This window comes from Diplotaxodon limnothrissa, linkage group LG1 (assembly GCF_057381915.1).
Source record: "Diplotaxodon limnothrissa isolate DT_005_m linkage group LG1, D_limnothrissa_male_GT1.1, whole genome shotgun sequence".
NCBI classification, from domain to species: Eukaryota; Metazoa; Chordata; class Actinopteri; order Cichliformes; family Cichlidae; genus Diplotaxodon; species Diplotaxodon limnothrissa.
The window spans coordinates 5,198,883-5,222,078 of record NC_140596.1 but is presented as its reverse complement, the minus strand read 5'-3'; the positions used below and the strand labels follow the sequence as shown (position 1 = coordinate 5,222,078).

The 23,196-nt window shown below is 39.5% G+C and overlaps 2 protein-coding genes across 3 annotated transcripts; both read right to left on the bottom strand.

Moving 5' to 3' along the window:
* Positions 1-347: 347 nt before the first annotated feature.
* On the bottom strand, positions 348-8,766 carry slc7a6os (solute carrier family 7 member 6 opposite strand). The gene is made up of 5 exons (XM_085351630.1): positions 8,540-8,766; positions 6,873-7,202; positions 4,996-5,202; positions 2,625-2,757; positions 348-1,187 (listed from the first exon to the last, which is right to left on the bottom strand). The coding sequence occupies exons 1-5, from the start codon at positions 8,726-8,728 to the stop codon at positions 1,045-1,047; spliced, it is 1,002 nt and encodes a 333-aa protein (XP_085207756.1). The 5' UTR covers positions 8,729-8,766; the 3' UTR covers positions 348-1,044.
* Positions 8,767-10,929: 2,163 nt separating this feature from the next.
* On the bottom strand, positions 10,930-19,528 carry LOC146639301 (adhesion G protein-coupled receptor G5-like). Of its 2 annotated transcripts, none has more exons than XM_085351610.1 (12): positions 19,471-19,528; positions 19,107-19,164; positions 18,333-18,420; positions 18,064-18,192; positions 17,084-17,233; positions 16,939-16,993; positions 16,752-16,843; positions 14,666-14,784; positions 12,324-12,598; positions 11,625-11,727; positions 11,128-11,456; positions 10,930-11,042 (listed from the first exon to the last, which is right to left on the bottom strand). In XM_085351610.1, the coding sequence occupies exons 1-12, from the start codon at positions 19,526-19,528 to the stop codon at positions 10,930-10,932; spliced, it is 1,569 nt and encodes a 522-aa protein (XP_085207736.1). The 2 variants fall into 2 exon arrangements, with proteins under 2 accessions (XP_085207736.1, XP_085207744.1); XM_085351618.1 differs by having other exon boundaries at positions 19,107-19,161.
* Positions 19,529-23,196: the final 3,668 nt, after the last annotated feature.

Here is a 23,196-nt window from a genome sequence, read left to right as displayed (position 1 = left end):
TATTAGCAAGTGATAGTGGAATGATACCCTGGATAGTCAGAACCCCCTTTATTGTACGGGGCCCTGGATTAGCCCAAATCCTGCTTCACAGTACAGGTCTCTGCTCTTAACTGGCTATAGGTTGAGCAGAAGTTACCATGGTCACTTAACCAGGTTGAAAAAAAAAATAAAATAAAGAAAGAACCTGCCATTAATCCATCTAAGCCTTTGAACTCAAACTATGTTTATAAAGTAATAAGATATTTATACATGTTTTACAAACCAATGATATGGCATAGTAATACATTTTAACCTCTTCTTTAGAATGCAGGACAAACTGACACTGAGATGTTTCATGTTTATTTTGAAAGCTTTTCTTTTATACACATCTACATATTTACAAAAACCTTAACAGAACAGGCATCCAAGAGAAACAATTTAAACTCCAGAGGAGATTTTCTGAACCCAACTCACACACCCACAACAGAATTGATGCACCACGCTTTCACATTATGCAAAAAAAAAAAAAAATCTAACACAGTTATACGTTCACACACTACCATGCACAAAATGCAAACACCCTAAACTGCAACCACGCGCGGCCCGAGACGTCTCACTAACAGAAGGATAAGAGCACAAAGCATACGAGGCATACCACACTAATGTGCAACATTTTCTAACACACATCCACTTTGAACAAACATCCACACATGAATTCACTCCACCACAGTTTAAAAAAACCAAAAAGGACACACGGGACCCTTCTGCAAATAACTCACCTACTCCATCACCATCTGTGTAGGAAAATGATCTGATCAGTTAGTGGCCACTGAACTTCATAACTGTGACAAAATACTTTTGGCACGTTTTTAACCAAGGTATTGTTTCCCGGTGTTTTCCAGAAAGGTTGCCCATTTGTTGAGTGCTACACATAAACTGCTACACTGTGAAAAGTGATTTCTTTATAACCTTTTCAGTCTCTGCTACACAGATGTTGCACAGAGTAAGGGGTTACTTGTGGAAAGGTAACTGGAAAGATCCACTACAAGTGGGGTGAAGAGCAGATCAATCGGAATCATATTTGTCTCCATCGTCATCATCGCCGTTGTCGTCGTCGTCACCACCACGGCAGCCCAGCTCATGCATCACTTCCCTCTGGTAGCGCTGCCAGCTCCTCCTGCTGTAGGAGTGTTCCTCCTCCCAGTATCCTGCACAGAAGGCAAATGCAATGGTTAGCAAATAAACACCATTTAACACTTGTTTGCACTGAGGCTGAAAAATGAAGCAAACACACAGGGAGCAAGAAACAACAGCTTAGTGAACTGAACTTCACTGAATTGCCATTTGAAGTTGGTAAATATTGCGAAATCTGTACTCTAGTTTTAGTAAGTGTTTCATCAGTCCGTTGCTTAGCAACAACTAGCACGTATCTATGTCTGTCTTGCGAGTTTATCGATGCAATCTACAAACCTCAGCACCGAACCTTCTCACCCATATATGTTAACTTCCTGGTCTGAAAGACTACAAAAACCATTGAGTGACGTGGTGGCTCCATCCATGTCCTACATACAGTCTTAAGCAGAACACTTTTCTTAAAAGTAATGCAGTAGTTTCCTTAATCAGAATCAGAATACTTAAAAAAAAAAAAACCCTAGGGATCAATAAATTTCATTTAATCGAATTACACTCAGGAGAAAGTAACACGATACACTACTTGTTACATTACTTTGGCATTTCTCCTTAAAATGAACTGAAATGCACTCTCATAAATATCAATGTAACAATACAAACATACAGGCTACAGTCCCACACACCAACACAAATCTGTATTTTAATGAGGATACTCATATGAGCTTTCTCTTGGTATTTCGGTATGAATGCAAAACTGACAACAAAAAGCAAAAGATGAAAACCAGCACACAGACATTCAAATGGATCGCCACAGTGATTCTACTTTAGAAACATGAACAGGTAGAAACGGACACTGCAGCCTCTTTTACAATAAGAATAAAAGTACTGTCTATATCCACTCTGTAGACTGCGCCACCATTTTCCTCCTCTGGCACAACAACTGAAATCAGCTAAATGTAGTGCAAGTGCAATTGATTGGCAAGCAAAGGAAGGAAGGAAATGAACGACTTTGAATGAGTTCTTGTAGAGAACCAATTCTCAAGTTATGCACACTAAGTTTCGTAATGCAGAGGTCTAGACCAGGGGTGGCCAACTCCAGGCCTCGAGAGCCGGCATCCTGCAGGTTTTTGATCTCACCCTGGGTCAACACACCTGAATCAAATGATTAGTTCATTACCAGGCTTCTGGAGAACTTCAAGACATGTTGAGGGGATCATTTAGCCATTTGAATCAGCTGTGTTGGATCAAGGACACATCTAAAACCTAAAGGACACCGGCTCTCGAGGCCTGGAGTTGGCCACCCCTGGTCTAGACAATCAAAAGTATAACTAAGACCTTAGGATACTGTCTATGAGTGAAAATGACTAGAATATCACACTAACCTGGTTTGACCAAATAACTTTTGGCATCTTGCTATCATAGTAAAAGATGAAATGGGAGACATTTGTTTAAATTAACAGGAGTTCAAGTAGAGACTGCAGCACTGAATAACTGACATGTTTCTAAATACATACCACCATAGCGCTCCTCTCTGTCACTGTCTGTATTGCTCTCCTCATCAGGGTAGTCATTCCTCCAGTTGCCTTCCTCGTTCTCATCATCCTCATCTTCATACACTTCCTCTTCATGAACCACAAGGTCAGGAACCTGAGATTAAAAACACCACATTTATCAGAAAAGCTTTTTTTTTTTTTTTAAAATAAATGATTAAGTCAGTGTTGTGGTTTGATATTAAAAATTACCAGTGAGATTTTGAGTCATCACTGATAAGAAGAAACCCTAACGGTATGCTTTGGCAAATTACTTCTCCACACATCCAGGGCAACAAAACTAAACAATCTTCTTGCTTAAATTTTTACTTTCAATGCTTTAAAATAAACACCATTTAAAAATCATCAGTTAAGTTACAAAAAACCCCAACATTTTTCTCATCTTAACCCCTCTTCTATCCTTTTGAGATTATTTTAAACTAGTGCCAAACTGTAATGAACTACCACCACCAGAAGGTGGCAGTAATGCAACAAAATGTTTCTACATTCCCCAGGCACCATTACAAAGTAGTGATGCTTGTTTACAAACAAGCGATCATTTTATAGCAATGACAGGATACTCCCCTGTAAATATCAAATAATATTTCTGCTTTAAAGGCCACCTGTTTACCACCTGACCATCATTTATTTTTCCAAATATACAGTGGGGCAAAAAAGTATTTAGTCAGCCACCGATTGTGCAAGTTCCCCCACTTAAAATGATGACAGAGGTCAGTAATTTGCACCAGAGGTACACTTCAACTGTGAGAGACAGAATGTGAAAAAAAAAGAAAAAAAATCCATGAATTCACATGGTAGGATTTGTAAAGAATTTATTTGTAAATTAGGGTGGAAAATAAGTATTTGGTCACCTCAAACAAGGAAAATCTCTGGCTCTCACAGACCTGTAAGGTCTTCTGTAAGAAGCTTTTCTGTCCCCCACTCGTTACCTGTATGAATGGCACCTGTTTGAACTCATCATCTGTATAAAAGACACCTGTCCACAGCCTCAAACAGTCAGACTCCAAACTCCGCCATGGCCAAGACCAAAGAGCTTTCGAAGGACACCAGGAAAAGTATTGTAGACCTGCACCAGACTGGGAAGAGTGAATCTACAATAGGCAAGCAGCTTGGTGTGAAAAAATCAACTGTGGGAGCAATCATCAGAAAATGGAAGACATACAAGACCACTGATAATCTCCCTCGATCTGGGGCTCCACGCAAGATCTCATCCCGTGGGGTCAAAATGATCATGAGAACGGTGAGCAAAGATCCCAGAACCACACGGGGGGACCTGGTGAATGACCTGCAGAGAGCTGGGACCAAAGTAACAAAGGTCACCATCAGTAACACACTACAACGGCAGGGAATCAAATCCCGCAGTGCCAGACGTGTTCCGCTGCTGAAGCCAGTGCATGTCCAGGCCCGTCTGAAGTTTGCCAGAGAGCACATGGATGATACAGCAGAGGATTGGGAGAATGTCATGTGGTCAGATGAAACCAAAGTAGAACTTTTTAGTATAAACTCAACTCGTCGTGTTTGGAGGAAGAAGAATACTGAGTTGCATCCCAAGAACACCATACCTACTGTGAAGCATGGGGGTGGAAACATCATGCTATGGGGCTGTTTTTCTGCCAAGGGGACAGGACGACTGATCCGTGTTAAGGACAGAATGAATGGGGCCATGTATCGTGAGATTTTGAGCCAAAACCTCCTTCCATCAGTGAGAACTTTGAAGATGAAACGAGGCTGGGTCTTCCAACATGACAATGATCCAAAACACACCGCCCGGGCAACAAAGGAGTGGCTCCGTAAGAAGCATTTGAAAGTCCTGGAGTGGCCTAGCCAGTCTCCAGACCTCAACCCCATAGAAAATCTGTGGCGGGAGTTGAAAGTCCGTGTTGCTCGGCGACAGCCCCAAAACATCACTGCTCTCGAGAAGATCTGCATGGAGGAATGGGCCAAAATACCAGCTACTGTGTGTGCAAACCTGGTAAAGACCTATAGTAAACGTTTGACCTCTGTTATTGCCAACAAAGGTTATGTTACAAAGTATTGAGTTGTATTTTTGTTATTGACCAAATACTTATTTTCCACCCTGATTTACGAATAAATTCTTTACAAATCCTACCATGTGGATTCATGGATTTTTTTTTTCACATTCTGTCTCTCACAGTTGAAGTGTACCTCTGGTGCAAATTACTGACCTCTGTCATCATTTTAGGTGGGGGAACTTGCACAATCGGTGGCTGACTAAATACTTTTTTGCCCCACTGTAAAATTTGGACCACTCCACCCATTCACTCACTCCAATTTCAGCACTCATTCATCTGTCCGTCCATCCATCCACACACACCAGTTCTCCCTCATCAGCATAGGCTCTGACAGACAGGATGTCCTGGATCCACCCTGGGGTGACCGTTTCCTGGTAGTAAAGATCATAGACGTAGCCATCGTCCTGCTCTCGGTGCTCTTCCCCCAGTCTATCTCCAGATATGCTCAGACGCTCCCGCAGCATCTTGGTGTTGTTACAGAGAATCTCATCTGGTTCTGAGGACAGTATCTTTAGAAAAATAAAGCAAGTGATTAGAAATGGAACAAATTAATGAGCTGATAGTCAGTCTAGTTGGGCCTAATGGCAAATTAAATGACATTTACATCAATACTGAAAAAAAATAAAAAATCTCACAGCTGTTTACCGGTAACTATCAAAACACATGCTGTTAGGAAGAGGCAAGTTGTGAGCTTCATGTGTTTGCTGGTAGGCAGTGTAATACCAGTGGCTGCAGTAACTCCAGACATTCTCACTAAAGTAAGTGATCTTTCCTACAGCTGAAGCACACGACTGAAATTGTGACTGAAACGGTCGAGCCTGAACGCTTCTTAAAAAGCCAAATGAACGTGACTCTTCGATCAGACACCTTAACACAGCTGACCTGGCTGGTTGGTATAGTTAAGCTAATTATACACGTGCAACACTATTTAACTGTTCTGAGATGTTATGTCACAGTCTAGAACATAGGTGTCAAACTCTGGCCCGCGGGCCAAATTTGGCCCGCAGACTAATTACATTTGGCCCGCGAAGCCATACCAAATTACTATTAGAGCTGGCCTACTGGTATTATACAGCTAATATATATATTGTTTAGTATTAAGTTTTGCTTGTTCCATATTCAGTTTTTCAGCAAAACGTGTTTGAGTCCATAAGAAAAGATTCATTCTTATATCTGGAGGAATAAATATGTTTCAATAAATATTAACGTTAGCCCGCGACTTTGTTCCAGTTTTGAATTTTGGCCCACTGTGTATTTGAGTTTGACACCCCTGGTCTAGAACTAGCTAGGCCTGCAGTGTGTGTGTGTGTGTGTGTGTGTCTCTCTCTCTCTCTCCCTCCCTGTCTATTTGTCAGCAGTGAAAGCTCAACTGGAGTAATGCAGTGTTGTTCGTGCATGGTTTTTAAACTCCAAGGAAAGATTGCTGCTGCTCCTGCTAGCCCTGCTAACACTAGCCACACTTCCAATCCAACATTGCAAGACCAGAGATCAATGTGATTCGATTGGGGAAGAATGCACTTCCAAAAGGTTTTTAAATAAACATGCACTATTTGTTTAACAATTCTGCCTGTTTGCTGAACAATTTCTTACTTTTGACCAGTTAATGTTTTTTTTCCTCTAATTTCTAATGACTATAGTAAATGAATTACCAGGACAATCCTTACTTAACAGAATAGGAAATGTGCTGACACGATGAGAAATCAGAAGATTGGATCTGTGAGACCGACCAATGATAATAGCGTCAGTAACAGTTGATGACTGTGCTAGCCATGTGGTTGAGCTAAGACTGGATGACTCTCAGCAACTGAATTATATTGATATTTGTAGCATCTGCCTTCTGAAAAGCACTTGTTAAACTGCACAATTGTGTTCAGTAAAAGCTTAATGCCTGGTAAATTCTGGTAAAATGATAATCTGTGTTAAACAATCCCAAATACAATCAAGCAGCCCTATGAGGACAACCACTTATGGTTTTTAACAGTCTGACGGCAGCATGGTATTTATTTTTTTAACTGACTGTTTCTGTAATTTAGCCTCCACTAAGTGAAAAAGGTGCAACATATCAGGACCCTAAATTGAGTATAATAACTGATGATTGGGCTGTTCATGAGTACGCTTGCCAAACAGCACTAGGACAACTGCTGCAAACAAAACCCAGAATCTCCAACTATCAACTTACCTTGCCTGAAGGTTTATCCTGGTCCTCTCCATCCTCATGGATCAGATCCACCACCTGGATTTCACCCAGCCCCCAGCATTTGTCCGTCTCTTTCCCCGTTTCCTCTACACACTCAGAAGCACCCATCTGTGGTGTCTGTTGCTCTGCTGGGGCTGACAGACCAGCACGGTGGCTTGAGAGTATTCTGTAGCGTTCCTCTCTCCGAGTACTCCACTTTGTGCTGCGTAAATCACCAAGTATCCGCTGTGAGCTGGCAGCAGAGGGACGCAGTGCATGCGCCGTGCGAGGCCGAGCCAAAGCCTGTCGAACCTGCGTCTGAACGGGAGCTTCCTGGTGATGGGATGACAAAGATAACAACCCACGAGGCTTTAACATAAATATGGATTTCCCTTTTAATTCCCAACTCATAGAAGCTGCCGGAACTGCACACTCATCTTACTCGCGGTTCCACTAATTTAATGCAAATATTATCGAAATCCAACAATTAAAAACCCCACATCCAATTTTCTACAACGGGGAAACAACCAATTTGTAACAATAGACAATAGTAGCAATAGGACATGTGCAAAGATGCAAGATTCACATGTTGAAAACACAATGACCAGAATTTTCTCTGCGCATAGAAATGTTTGGTGCCCTCAAAAGACAATTTGGTCTAGCACAAAAATGACAATCAACATTCATCAAATGGCAAGAAATAAAAGGAAAATCCAGAGAAATATGTAAGGTAACAAAGAGTCTTTGCCTTAACTGTATGTGACTCAATTATGGTTATTTGCTTGGTCACCTCCCAAAGCATAGTTATCACCAGGAAAAGCCTACTGTTAAAAAAATAAAAAGACATTACACGCACCTAAAAATGCAGAAAAGACAGAAAAGCCTGTTAAGGAGAGACTCCTTATCCGCCTCCCAAATAGTTAACTTTTTCATCAGAGCCTAGGAGTGGTGTATTCCTCATTTTGGCTGTGGTTTTATTCATACCCATTTCACTTCCTAATGACATTAAAAACTTTAAGACAGCTTACTTCTGACACAAGACTGAGTACAAAAAACCCAATATAAAAGCTCACCAGAATCAATATTGTGATATCAATTTTTCAGTCATTGCGCCCATCATTCACTAAAGGAAGCATTCTCAAAATGTACTGAAGTGGAAAAAGATGCATTAGCCATCTGTCCGTTTTACCGAATCCCACAAAGAAAACCATAGTGGTCGGTGTACACATTACACAAACAAATGCAGTGCTACAACTGTATATAGCAGTGTTTACAGCTAATCTAATTAGCTTACGTAATGGGTCTTATTTCGTCTATTGAATTGCGCATGTAAATATTTAATTTACTTCAAACGTTAGTCATACCACAGCCTGGATTTTAATTGTCACTTCGTTTTCAAGGCCCAAATTACGTAAAAAAAAAAAACCAAGCTAACAACAGTTTGTGGGGTAGCTAGGGCTAGCATGATTGCTAACAACAATAAGCACAAAGGCGCGTTGTTCCGGACAGTAAGTGACGCTCTCAGCAGCTTTATTCAGCTTGCTATCACCCACTCAGCTCTTCTGAGTGGTTTCAACTATCGTGATAAATACCACCCCCCACCACCACTATTTTTCAAAAGCTACCCCTTCCACTGACCGCTGCTCTGGCGATAGCATTGGGCCCCTCACCTGTGTTGCTACGGTCGCCACGAGTTTGAAGACAGAGTTTTCCACTTCGGCTTCGTTGGGCTCAGGTACCGTTTCGCCTGAGCTCTGGGACGTTTCGGGACGGATACGTTTGCATGCCAGCAGCAAAGCATCTGCGGGGTCGGTTCCCCTTTTTCTTTTCACTCGGAGAATCGTAGTATTTGGATCCATGTTGTCTCCGTCTCTCTTTAGTGTGTCTGGCAGTTGGAAAGAAAGGAAACACGAGAGAGCGCAATCCTTTTTTATTTCCGGTGACTACGAATGTGAAGAAACTCGTAAAACTATAATAATTTCTTTGATGTAGTTTACTTGATACGTTTCCTCGTATTATTATATAGTTAAATTAACTAAACTGCTGTCACGAGTTTCCAATGTATCACTGTAATCCACAATCTCAATAAAACATTAAACATTTTACTTCTTAAAACTTCAAAGTAAAAGCACTTCCTGTTAACGTTGTCCAATTAAAAGCTGACTTTGTGGACTTCTGCTATTTTTTTTAGACATTACGTCATTGTGATTGCTGTGTTTTGTTTTTTCAAATACATAAATGTTTTTTTGTTTTGTTTTTTTTGTTTTTGTGATGATGGAGCTGCAAAGTTCTACAGTGTTTTGTCTCCGGACAAAAGAGTCGCAAGTGGTTCTCAAACGTTTTGCCAAACTTAAAAATGCTTTCAAACATAGTTATCAAAAATAGTCCAACATCCCAATCTATGGTTTAATCAGTTAATAAAATAATAATAAAACATGATCAGTGTTGATATATATTTTTAAATTTTTTAAACTGTACTTATTTTATTACAAAAATTGTATTATACATAATATTATACATAATATAACATTTGATCATAAAATCAACCTAAAAATAAATCTGTTATCACACAAAGATGGTGCTGCACTAACCTGAAAATTGTTTCGGGTGGAATAACTGTTTTACAAAGACCTTTTACTAGTGAAATTTCATAATCCTGTTTATATAGCCTAACAGTGCAACAATCTTGTCCACAAAATAGACTTCAGCTGCCCAAAGTAAAACAATGGTTATGCAAAATAATATAGATTATATAGATTTTCGCATTCCCTACATTGATGACAGTCATGTAGACCTTTGTCAACATATTGCAGGCGTTTACTGTCACCAGGGGGCAGTGTCAAAAACAACCTATCCGTTATTTACTCCTGCAGTTATTGTCTGTCTCTCTATTACAATTTGAATCACCCCTACAGTGAGTCAGCTAACATAACAAGCATTTTAGTGAGTGTATACTTGATGAAACAATGCAGAAATATTAAAATACCACAGAGTACATAACTGAACTGATTAGTCTGCAGTGAAGTCACCTGCTTTATGAAGATCAATATCTACCATGTCTAGCCAATAACAGTAACAATAATTAATAACATTCTGTAGTATATAGGTTAAGTTTGTAGGACAGATACATTACCTGACCTATACCTATAATACAGTTTAAAGAATATAGATGATCTTCACAGTAACTGCTTTTTTAATTAAATGATTCACAAGTTAATTGTTGAATATACTAACAAAAATCATATTTGTATTTGATTCCAAAATAAGAAAGAAGAGAAAAAAAACATCAACAAATAAAATGAGTCTTCATTACCATATATGAATGTCATTGGGAAAATGTAAGAAAATGCTGTGTAAAATGCAACTAAAAAGTGAATGCAACGGTTTCCAATTCTCATAAAGCCATATTTTATTCACAGTGGAACGTAGATAATATAAAAATATTTAAAAGTTGTTTAAATATAAAAATATAGTAGATGGAGAGGACTGCCAGCTGCTCTCAAAGCTAATTTAGAATGGAAAGAGGCACGTTTTACAACAGCATAATAGGAATAGGAGAGTGGAGGTGTGGAACTGCCCAGTCTCCAGTCCGAACCTTTCACAAATTAAAAACATTTGGCACAGCCAATCCAGCAGCTGGTCTCTGCGTCCTAAAATTCAGTTAAATTCAATTTTATTCATATAGTGCCAAATCACAAGAACAGTCACCTCAAGACACTTTATACTGTAAATTATTGCATATTTATACCTTGTATATTGCAGTGATAGAGTCTGCAGCTTCCTCTCTAATAAAAGAAAAGAGGATCCTACACACTGGCAAATATGGCCCTGTCCAAACTTTTTTCAGATGTTCTCCTGGCGTCTAATTCAAGCTGGGAGTTTTCTTAGAATGGTACATTTTTATCAGATTTAAAAACTAGATATATTTTCCATGTTCTGCTGTGAATAAAATATGAGGTTTTAATTGTTTCATTTGTTTGCATTCTGATTTCAGTTACCTTTTACACACCATGTCAACATTTTTGGAATTGGGTTTGTAAGTCAGGATAATTCACTTGTCTTAGCTGTTATTTAAACTGGTGGTCAGCTTTTTCTGACAGGTGTCTGTTGATGAGTTATTGTTCGATTGAGGCTTCCTGGTCAAAGCCAAAGACCACAGGAACATGAAGATACCTGATAAGAGAGAAAAAATGCAACTTTTCTCACAAATGATCAAAATCCAGTGCATACTTTATACGAGAATTAGTCACATACTAACCTTGACAGGAGTTGAATATTGTGAATACATAGATACCAGGGAGTGAAACATATGTGATGCTGGTTAACCCCCAAGGTAACCCCAGCACAAGGCTGAGGCCCAACACTTTAACAGAGTCCTTCCATAAATTCCAGCCTTTGTTTTTGTTTGTCTTTTTCCAGCCAGTGTTGCTTCCAAAGCCTCCACTACCCCTTCTTATCCCCCAGAGCTTAAACACAACTAGTCCCATAACACAGGCATTAAACAGCACCACCAAGGAAGGAAAGGCCACTGTAGTGATGAAACTGGTTATAAGGTGCTTCTTCGGGAACTCGCTGTTCATCCAGCATCTGCTCATTGTTGAAAAACAAATATGTATTAAATAAATATAAAACATTTTGGAGGCAGGATATAAATGTCACCAATGTTAACACCAAAGTATGATTTTTTTTGTCTTAAGAAATCAAATCTCATGGGTCACTGCATGCATAAAAATCCTACTGATGATATTTTCTTACATGTGTGCTGTTGTATTGGAGAGTTTGGCGTCCCGCATGTGCAGGGTGTATTTACCATAAACACCTGAAATCGCACAAATCACTGCGACTAGTGTCGGGAAGCCTAAAGAAGTAGAAATAGAATGATTTTGAAGTGAAGTATTAAATGCATTTACAAAGATAAAATAAAAAAAAATTGTATGTGCTACAGCTTGAAGTGCAAATGTTAGCAAACATGACTTCTCTGCAGTCTTTCTATTGAAAAAGAAGTTGCTCTACATGAAAAATAATTAAAAACAAAAGTTGAGTGTGGATCTAGACCACTCACCAGCCTTTCAAGATTATCCATCCTTGAGGCTTTATTACGACACTGATTGCTGGACTTTCTTTTTTTTTTTCCATGCTCATTGTAATCACTCGACATTTGTGCACATGCTACAATTTCATATAGTATTATTCGACACTCTCAGCAAATCACTGAAGTATTTGTAGTAAAAAAAAGTTGTAGAAAATGGAAAAAATACTGTATACATACCATATGGACAAACCAATCTCATTTAGCCATTTACCTGGATTTTAATCACCAAATTTATGATGTTTTCTCAACTTTGTAGTATCAAACGACAACAACAACAACAACAACAAACCTACACTATCCATTTCCATTTGGCCTGTTTGACAGCATCTGACGAAATTGTGTTTTAACCTTACTTTACTCACCCCATCCAACTAAGCTGAGTTTGAGAAGATATTTCCTGAAAGTGATGTTAAAAACCCGACTTAGTAGAAGGTAGAGATGGAACCCCTCCAGAGCAGTCCAGCTGAAGGTGGCCAGCAGAGACCAGTGTAAAATCAGACCCAGAACCAGACAAACTGGGCTGTCCTCATTCAGCAGCCATGCCGAGAAACAGGACAGCAGGAAGCTGAGGTGGAGGCAGAGCATTGCTCCTGTTAGCTGCATGTGCAGATTAGTTGTCTTCTCAGGACGCCGACGACTAAAGAGAGAAACAGAATTACAATTTTTTTAACAATGGAAGAAATTTGGCCTTTTTTTAAACCTTTCGCTTTGAACCCTCAATTTTGATAACACTAACAATAGTAACTCCACACAGATGAAACTGAGAAGCTTGTGATTTCCCATAATTATTGTCAGACTAAATATGCCAGATAATGTATCCTGTTCTATATGTAACCAAGAGTACGGGAACCAAGACTGCCAAAAATGGGAAGAAGATGATGAAGCTGGAGGAAGAAAGAACTAAACCCTTTCAAAGTAATATTAGAGATAAATGAAGTAAATTTAAATAAATAAATGTAGCAATTTAGAGTATGACCCATATGTTGATATTTCTTCATAATTTGCTACTATATTTATTTATTTGAAGACTATAACCCCTTTTTAATAATGTATAGGTTTTATGTAAAATAATGATTATCTTTGCATCCTAACTGCCTTTAATCCAAGGAGATAAGTGTCAGAGGATCCAGTGCTCCTTTTTCTGTTTCTTCTTCCAGCTACTTCCTTTATGGCAGTGGTTCCCAAAGTGGAGGGTGCAAAGCCATTGGCGGAGGGGGGTGGGGTATGAATAATAAAAGAAGCCTTGGACACTGCTATGGACAGGTTTTTTGACAGAGCTCCCACACAAACACAAAGCAGAAGATGAAGCATCGCCAAATATGCTTCCGAACCAACTTCCAAGCCAAAGACTAGAAAATGTGATGAAGCATATCTTGCCATTGGCTTCACCTGTACAACAGTGGTGCCAAGTAGGGGTGGGTTTCAAAACTCGATTTTCCGATCATTTATTTAATCCTGAATCGATTATTAAATATAAATGTATTTTGCCAGAAATGCCAGGATCTCGGGTTAAAACTCACAAAACTATATCAACAACCACCAAACAGCTAAAATAGTAAATGATGGCAGGAAAAAGGATTCCACACAAAGATGTGAACACAAAGCGCAGACCCGACGCATCAGAATCTGTGAGATGTCGGCTTTCTCACCCGACGGCACATACACGGGCACGCTGTCGGTGCTGAAAGCTGACACCTCACAGCTTCTGATGCTGCAGGTTTTATCACTCTCTGACCTAAATTCACTGAAACGGCAGCAAAAGATCAAAATTACACTTCACATTTGATAAATATCATCATTACTTCCCTCTTACTTTCACCGTTTTGTGTCCACTACGATAAAATCACGCTTCCTGCACAGCTCTCTCTCTCAGTGTATTTTTTAAAACAGTTTCCCATCTGTATTTTATCCTCAGTTACTTTGACACAAAGGTGTCTGCAGTGATGCTCACACCTCTGATGAAGTCTCACAAGTGTCAGTACTGATAAATGATCAGAATTATAATATTTCTGATTGTCTGGGGCAAAATTTAATCAAATCGAATCTGAATCCAATTGATTAGAAATCATTGATGATACCCAGCCCTTGTGCCAAGGTAGGTTTCCCCTGCGTCGGGAGCACGCACTGGGCTCACTGTCCAAATAACGGACAAACATTATCTCACATGAACACTTCTTATAATTACTGAAATTTTGGAGATGTTAGCTCATTATACAGTGAAGTTACAGTGGGAAACTTATAAAACAAAGGGGGCCTAGCAAAAAAAGTTTGGGAACCAGTGCTTTAGGGGAAATTGTTTTAATGTAACTGCATAGACTTCAGCTTCAGAAAAAAAAAATCCAATTTTGTCTGCAAACATGCAGAGGGCTTCAGGACTGTTCACACTTGACTGATCCTCAGTCAAGTGTGAACAGTTTTTGACCGACGACTGTGGGGTGCCACACTTTAGGAAAGATTATGTGCAAGTGTTTGTTTCCCACCAGATGTGACACAGTACATTTAAACTGGTCTGACTGATGCAATAAACCAGTCTTTCACAACATAACTTCTGTCAGTGGTTGACCTTTAGAATTTTTTCTATGAACTAAGCCAACAATAATATATTTCTTTATCAACACATCACCTCTTTAAAATGTAATACTAGAGAAAATATCAAAACATGGCAGAAGTTAAAAGGACATTCAAGTAAAACATATGTACTCACTGTAGACAAATATAGATGATCAAGCTGATGAATGTGAAGACAATGGAGAGTGCTGATCCAATGTAAGTGATGTAGCTGAGTGTCTCCGAATGAGATTTACTCACTGATAATTGTGGGTTCTGGAACATAAAAAGACACTGTTGAAATGAAGTCTATGTTAAGATGTTTAATGGAGGCCTATCCACGGGCCTCGGTCAAATAGTTTCGGTATTATAATTTAAAATCACTCCACCTCTTCTTATAACAACTTTTCCACTTTTTTCACTCTAGTTTTGACCCATAGAAGACTGCTGCACTCCTGCTTCAAGTTCTCATATGGCATGGTGAACCGTTTTTATAGACAAAGATTTCTGGATGTGTTCCTCAGCCCATTCAGTGACTTCCATGACAGAATCATGTAAGTTCCACCGGAAATCATGAGTATCCACTATTGATTTTCTGCCTTTTTTTGTGGACAGAAATTTATTCAAGGCAAATCTGTTGGGAATATATATAATGAGAGGTAAAATGTTATTCTAGCTGTCTTTTTATTTCTCCAGCCTTTTATAGCCCCTGTCCCAACCTTTTTGAGATTTGTTGTTGCCAACAAATTCAAATTAAGGGTATTTTCCCACATGCATTCATAAGATTTGCAAATCACTGAATTCAGTTGTTTGTTTGTTTTTGTTTTTGTTTTTTTTAAATTGAAGTGCTAAATTAAAACTCCTTCAATCAAATGTTATTTAAAAATTGAATGCATGGGTTAGCTAAGATCTGAAAAGCATCTCTTACTTTGTTAGACATATGGTATCTAACCAGATTCTTACTCTGGATGGCATTACCTTGGCCTCCAGTAACACTGTGAGGAACCTTGGAGTCATTTTTGACCAGGACATGTCCTTCAATGCACATATTAAACAAATATGTAAGACTGCTTTCTTCCATTTGCGCAACATCTCTAAAATTAGTCTCTAAAAAAGTCTCAGAGTGACGCTGAAAAACTAGTTCATGCATTTATTACTTCCAGGCTGGACGACTGTAATTCATTATTATCAGGATGTCCTAAAAACTCCCTGAAAAGCCTTCAGTTAATCCAAAATGCTGCAGCAAGAGTACTGACAGGGACTAGAAAGAGAGAGCAGATTTCTCCTGTTTTGGCTTCCCTTCATTGGCTTCCTGTTAAATCCATAATTGAATTCAAAATCCTGCTCCTCACATACAAGGTCTGAAATAATCAGGCCCCATCTTATCTTAATGACCTTGTAGTACCATATCACCCTATTAGAGCACTTTGCTCTCGCTCTGCAGGCCTACTTGTTGTTCCTAGAGTATTTAAAAGTAGAATGGGAGGCATAGACTTCAGTTTTCAGGCCCCTCTTCTGTGGAACCAGCTTCCAGTTTGGATTCGGGAGACAGACACTATCTCTACTTTCAAGATTAGGCTTAAAACTTTCCTTTTTGCTAAAGCATATAGTTAGGGCTGGACCAGGTGACCCTGAATCCTCCCTTAGTTATGCTGCAATAGACGTAGGCTGCCGGGGGATTCCCATGATGCATTGAGTTTTTCCTTTCCAGTCACCTTTCTCACTCACTATGTGTTAATACACCTCTCTGCATTGAATCATACCTGTTATTAATCTCTGTCTCTCTTCCACAGCATGTCTTTATCCTGTCTTCCTTCTCTCACCCCAACCGGTCGCAGCAGATGGCCCCGCCCCTCCCTGAGCCTGGTTCTGTCTGAGGTTTCTTCCTTTTAAAAGGGAGTTTTCCTTCCCACTGTCGCCAAAGTGCTTGCTCATAAGGGGTCATATGATTGTTGGGTTTTACTCTATAATATAAGGCGCCTTGAGGCGACTGTTGTTGTGATTTGGTGCTATATAAATAAAATTGAATTGAATTTGTTAGAATTTGTTATTATATGTGGGAACTTCCAAGAGAAAATGGCTCTTTTGTTGCTTGCATTTAAGTTGAAGATATCACCCTTCAAGCTCTTTAAAGACTCAATTCATATGCTGTTCCTAATTAAAGTTGTTATACACTGATTAGACAAGCGCAGATTTTATCACAGGGCTTTATTACATTCTGTAGAAAGAAGTTATCATTTTACCACAAGCACAGCGAAGAAGCTCAGATGGTTGCAGCTGCAAATAAATTCATTTCCTGTGTTACTGGTTTCACAGCCTTCAGTGCTCCAATAACCTAATAAAATAAATACGTACAAATACATTAAGTAGTTGTAAATCTTCTTTAGATTTAGAAATGACTATACTGGAGGCTGACATCTGTAATAATACCTGTTCCATTTCCCATTGCTGATTCCGCCCAAAATACACAAGTCCCATTTTCCACCTGTGAAAAAAATGAATAGAAATACCATGAAAACAGATTATTAGATTTTCAAAGTAAGATGCTGTTGCAACCATTTTGATGTCTTCTTACCTCTTTGTCATGTCTGAAGATTAACTTGATGGGTTGCTGGAGGTTATTCACTGAAAGAGTTCCTGCCTTCACCGATAGGACTGAGCCCCTAAACACAGTGCCTTCTCTGCGGTGAAACTGTATTTGCCTGCCTTTTGAACGAGGACTTAGCTGCAATGTGTGAGACACGTGAACAAAGTGCTGGGATGAGATTGACTGCAAAAAACTCTCCTCTTAACATGAAGACCCACAGGCCAAATCTAGCCCTTCACTAATTTAAATTCAGCCCACATACTAACACATTTGTTAGTATGTGGTTTACACAACTACACACACCCACGCAGTAAACAGCCTAAACAGACTCAACACTCAAAACCACCTGAAAGCTTACAAGCTAGAAAAAGCAGAATAGAACAAACAGGAAAGCAGATGCAAGCAAAGATGGAAGTCTGAGGTTGTTTTTAGCAGAAGACGTTTGTATAACAGAGCGCCATATATCTGTTTTTAAAGAACATAATTTACATTGTGATTGTGATGTTTGAATCCACACACCAGCATGACAAGAGACATGGAGTTACAGATGGACACCAGCGACTTTAGGAAGTTGCCAAATTTACAAGAGACATACAGCCCAGTATGTTTCTGTTTTCTGTACCTGAGCTGTAAAGGCAAGTTTATGTGCACTAATTCGAGGGAAGAAGGGAGGCTGAAGGCTGAACTACATGCTCAAACATGTTTTTACTCTTGTTTATGAAACTTCCCACACAACTGATTTGTCATTTTCAGGAATGTGAAACAAAACTGGTGAGATTTCTGGGTATATGTACATGGAAATTTAAGATTTGATTAAATATACTACCAGACGTACATATTTGACATGATATAAAGGACAGTATTTCTCATTTCCTACTGTGGCCTTCAGTGAAACTGAACCTGCAACCCCCACAGATCAGCATTTTTTCAGTGAATGACATCAACGTTCTCTTTCTGGAGTCACTGACCTTAAAATGACTGCTGTTTATTACAGAGGCCACCACCAGGACCTCCACCTCAGGCACATTTCCTCTGCTTCTCTGGAGAGCTGATGATGGGATGTGAACCCTATGTTCATGTGTAGGACTCACATCAACCTGAAGAGTATACACAAAAACAAAATTTTAAATATTCTGTTTTTGTTATTTATTGAGTTCATTAATACAAAAATAAAGCAATTCAGATAAAATGTAATTTTTTCACTTCCAAAAAGCACTTCAGCTCCAAATGACCTCACCTCTTGAAGCGAGTCTACTTTGAGTTGTCTGATGCCTGCCATGAAGCGAACTCTTGGCTTGCAGGTCATAATTTTGTCCTCATAACAACTACCAACAGAAATTTAACATAGTTCAGATATACAAATTAGTGATATAACTGAAGACAGAGACAATAAACTAATAGAAATAATTAATAAATAAGAAAAAAACAATTATTTCACAGTCTGCTTTGGTGTGATTTGAATTTATTGATTTCATTTGTTCACAGTTATATATTATATTTACTTGCTTTAAAAAGTATCAGTTATTTTGGGGAGTGCAACCAACACCCTTTCCAGTTAGACACATTATAGCACTGATCTTTGAAAACCCCTGACAGTAATTTAAAAATAATGTCCTACGCTTCCAGAGTGTCAAATGCATCTCAAAATGTGACAAAGTGTCCTTTCATGTCATAAATATTTATTTATACACAGACACTTTGCCAGGAGCCCTCAGTGTCACATTTGATTGAGATTACGGTATAAATTAAAAAGATTATACACTTAGTACGTTTTTATGATGAAACCATGTTAAAACACTGAAAAGCAGCCTATGTAGAGATAAAAACATTTTAACAGGCAGTAACTTCTGTTATATGGAGTGAATGCATAAACAGTGATCATATCTCTCCTTCAGGTTGTATCAATTATGTTAAACTAGTATTTATCAACAGCAAGTTTATTTATTCATGAGAAAGATGATATAACCTTTCAAAAGCAGGAATGTGAGATGTACAGAATAAAACGAATTACCGTGTCCATGCAGTGGGCCTTTTTAGGCACTCCTGGAGAACATTTTCACAGTAGTCTGCTATAGTGATACACACCAGAAGTGAAGGGATCAAAATTAGCATCATTAATACATTTAAACAAGACTGAAAGGTGATAAAACATCAAAGTGACATTTAACTCCAGAGGCAAGTGAGAAGCAGCTGTTTGATCAACACTAGGAACTTAGCGTTCCTGCTACCTGATAGCTGAGATGCTAGTCAGTGATTTTACTTTTCTCGTGGTTTGAGAAAATCCACAACCTTGAGATAATAACAGTTAGAGTGGTATTTCCCTCACAAGCACACAACTTTAAACATCATAGGAATGATATGGTAAATTTACTCACCCACAGCTTGGGACATAGAAAAACAGAAGATTGTAACTAGAAAAAATGTAATCCACATCGTGGCTCACTCAGCCACAAACACAGGTATGCTCTATGAGGTCCACAGGGTGTTGCTCTGCTTGGCTGAGGCTTGCTAACTGAGACAAAGTGGGAGTTTCACATCTGTATATATCACATGTTCTTGGCAGAGGCAGAAGTTCAAGTAGCGAGTTGTTGCTCTGAGTTATGATAGAAATATTTACACAGACAGTATATAACCACACTGAACACACAGGCAGTGAATCAGTTTGAGCGTTGTCTGCCGGAGACCCTGCTGCTATGGTTACATGAAGGAAAATTATCAGTTGTTTTATCAAGGCTTTATCATTTGAATTAATGGTATGACCTTAATCCTTTCTATGCTGTGCTTCTTGGTTGACAGAGAGAGCCAGAGAAAGATAAACATTCATAAACACAAGATAACTTGATGAGATCATAACTTGGGCAAAGAACTTCAATAAATTAATGTTAAAACAAGTCTGACAGAAATCTTAAAATCCACCCTAAAGAAAAAAAGAGAGTTAGGAAATAAGTTTAAAAAAATAAAAGACATTTCCAAAGTAAAAAAATCCAACACAGAGTACTGTTGCACCCTGTTTCAAACCATGCTGATAGTTACAGCCATCAGTACCATTACAAAAGCCTCAGTTAAATAAGGTTTCATTACTGAGTCATAGAAACCATTTAAAATTAATCTATTATGCTTATTTCCAGCTTATTTCTGCTACTCCTTCACTATATTTTGTATGTAAATAAGATAAGATAAGATAAGATAAGATAAGATAACTCTTTATTGTCATTGCACAGTCATACATAGTACAGTAGTACAATGAAATTGGAAAAACTGTCCTACGTCGGCACTACATATAACACAACACGACACGATATGACACATCACAACGTAACAAACAACACAACACAGTATATTAACTTAGTATAAAAAAGAAGAATAAGTGTATGTGTATTGCACACTGTTATTATTGCACATTAATTATTATTGCACCTTGTTATAAATATAAATATTATTGTTATCGTTTTAAACATTGTTACCTCCCCCTAAAAAGTCCAGGGAGGTATCCAGTCAGGTCAGCTATTTACATTGATCAGGGCTATTGCCCTGTTGTAAAAGCTGTCCTTGAGTCTATTTGTTCGGGACCTCAGCAGCCTGAACCTCCTGCCAGACGGCAGCAGCTTAAACACCCGGTGTCCTGGGTGTGTGCAGTCCCGTAGGATGCTGCGTGCCCTCTTGAGACAGCGAGTGCTGTACAGGTCCTTCAGGGAGGGAAGAGGATGTCCAATGATTTTTTGGGCCATGTTGATGACCCTCTGGAGTGCCTTTCTGTGTGCTGTGGTGCAGCTGGAGAACCACACACCGATGCAATATGTCAGCACACTTTCAATGGAGCAGCGGTAGAAGACGGTCAGCAGCTCCTTCTTCAGGTCCATTTTTCTGAGGATTCTCAGAAAGTGGAGACGCTGTTGGGCCTTCTTTAAGACCGCAGAGGTGTTAGAGCTCCATTGGAGGTCTGTGTCTATGTGCACACCCAGAAACTTGAAACTGGAGACCCTTTCCACGCACTCCCCGTTGATGCTGACAGGCTGCAGCTCGGACTTCCTCCTTCTGAAGTCAACTACCAGTTCTTTTGTTTTGGTGGTATTGAGGTCCAGGTTGTTGTCTGCAAAATATTGTATTTTGTACTTCATGTCTTTATAATATATCTATGGGTTTATTTTGATGCTGCCTTCCTGAGTTCCTGAAGGCTCTGGATGTTGTAGGGCTGTCCTGGTTAACACACCTCTGAAATGTTCAGTGGAGATCTCAGGGGGTGCCTTTGGAATGGCAGACTGTAGTGGTGGTTCCCCTGTTAAAGAAGAGCTCCGACAATAGGGGATCACACTTTTCAGCCTCCTTAGGAAAGTGTATGCCAGGGCACAGGACAGTCTGCCAGTTAGTCAAACCTTGGATTCTGGAGGAATGATGACTTTTTTGTTCTGACTGTGGAACACTAGACCACATCTTAAACCTCTCAAGGATATTCAAAGGTGGGTAGGAGTTTGCTCAACCAGTATACATGTGTTTTGTGGACTTGGAGAAGGCATTTGACAGGGTCCCTCAGGATATCCTGTTGAGGAGAATGGGGTGCCTGGCTCATTTTTACAGACCATTCTGTCCCTGTACAAATAAAGCCAGAGCTCGGTTCATATCACTGGTAGTAAGTTGTACTTGTTTCCGGTTGGTGTTGGACAGAATATCTAAGCATGGCAAGGTGGTGGAGGGTCTTTGTTTGGGTTTTTTGAGATGATGTGTTCATCGTGCGGTAACCTTCTGCTTTGAATGGAGCAGTTTGTGGCTGAGTGTGAAGCAGCAGGAATGAGAACCAGCACTTCCCATTCCAAGATCATGATCCCACTGGGAGGAGGACCCAGGGCAGACCCTGGACTCACTAGAGATTGTATCTCTCAGCTGCCTGGGAATGTGAGTTGGAGGAGTTAGGTGGGGTGTGGGAAGTCTAGGCTTCTATGGGGTAAGGAATGATCCGGTGTAGACAGCAGCCATGTTGTCCTGCAGCCTTTTCCAGTGCTGGACTGGACCGTCTGCATCAGGTGGGTAGCAAGCATCAGAGGCTTTGGAATGGGGACGGGGGGGTGAGTGTATATCTGCATCAGTGTACATGCATATGTGTGTGTGTGTGTGTATCCTGTGTTCAGCTTGAGAGAGAGTGTGTCCTTTCACCTGGTTAAGCAAAAGTCAACAGTCCTCGGCTGATGCAGGTGTCCTTGAAGGATAGGGGCAGAGAGTCAAAACAGAGTCCTGTTATCAAGGAGAAGAATTTGTTGTTCCAGAGCCGAATGAGTGAAGGAGATGATTATGGACTGATTCTTATATAGTGCTTTTCTACTCTCCCCAAGTACTCAAAGCACTGTGTACAACATGCCTCATCCACCCATTCAAGCACTTCTAAACACAAGTACAAAGTAATCTACATTCACACACATTCACACTCCGATGAACGCATCATCTTGCCCAAGGATATCTGACATGCAGACTGGGGAAGCCAAGGATCAAACCACCAACCTTCCAGTCTGATCTGCTCTACCACCTGAGCCACAGCCACCCGCATGAATAAATAAACTTGCTGTTGTTTGGGTTAATGTGAACAACTGCATCCGATTTTGCAGTCGGGCTAATGTCCCTCACTGGTCATCAGGTATACAGGGAGTGCAGAATTATTAGGCAAGTTATATTTTTGAGGAATAATTTTATTATTGAACAACAACCATGTTCTCAATGAACCCAAAAAACTCATTAATATCAAAGCTGAATGTTTGTGGAAGTAGTTTTTAGTTTGTTTTTAGTTTTAGCTATTTTAGGGGGATATCTGTGTGTGCAGGTGACTATTACTGTGCATAATTATTAGGCAACTTAACAAAAAACAAATATATACCCATTTCAATTATTTATTTTTACCAGTGAAACCAATATAACATCTCCACATTCACAAATATACATTTCTGACATTCAAAAACAAAACAAAAACAAATCAGCGACCAATATAGCCACCTTTCTTTGCAAGGACACTCAAAAGCCTGCCATCCTTGGATTCTGTCAGTGTTTTGATCTGTTCACCATCAACATTGCGTGCAGCAGCAACCACAGCCTCCCAGACACTGTTCAGAGAGGTGTAC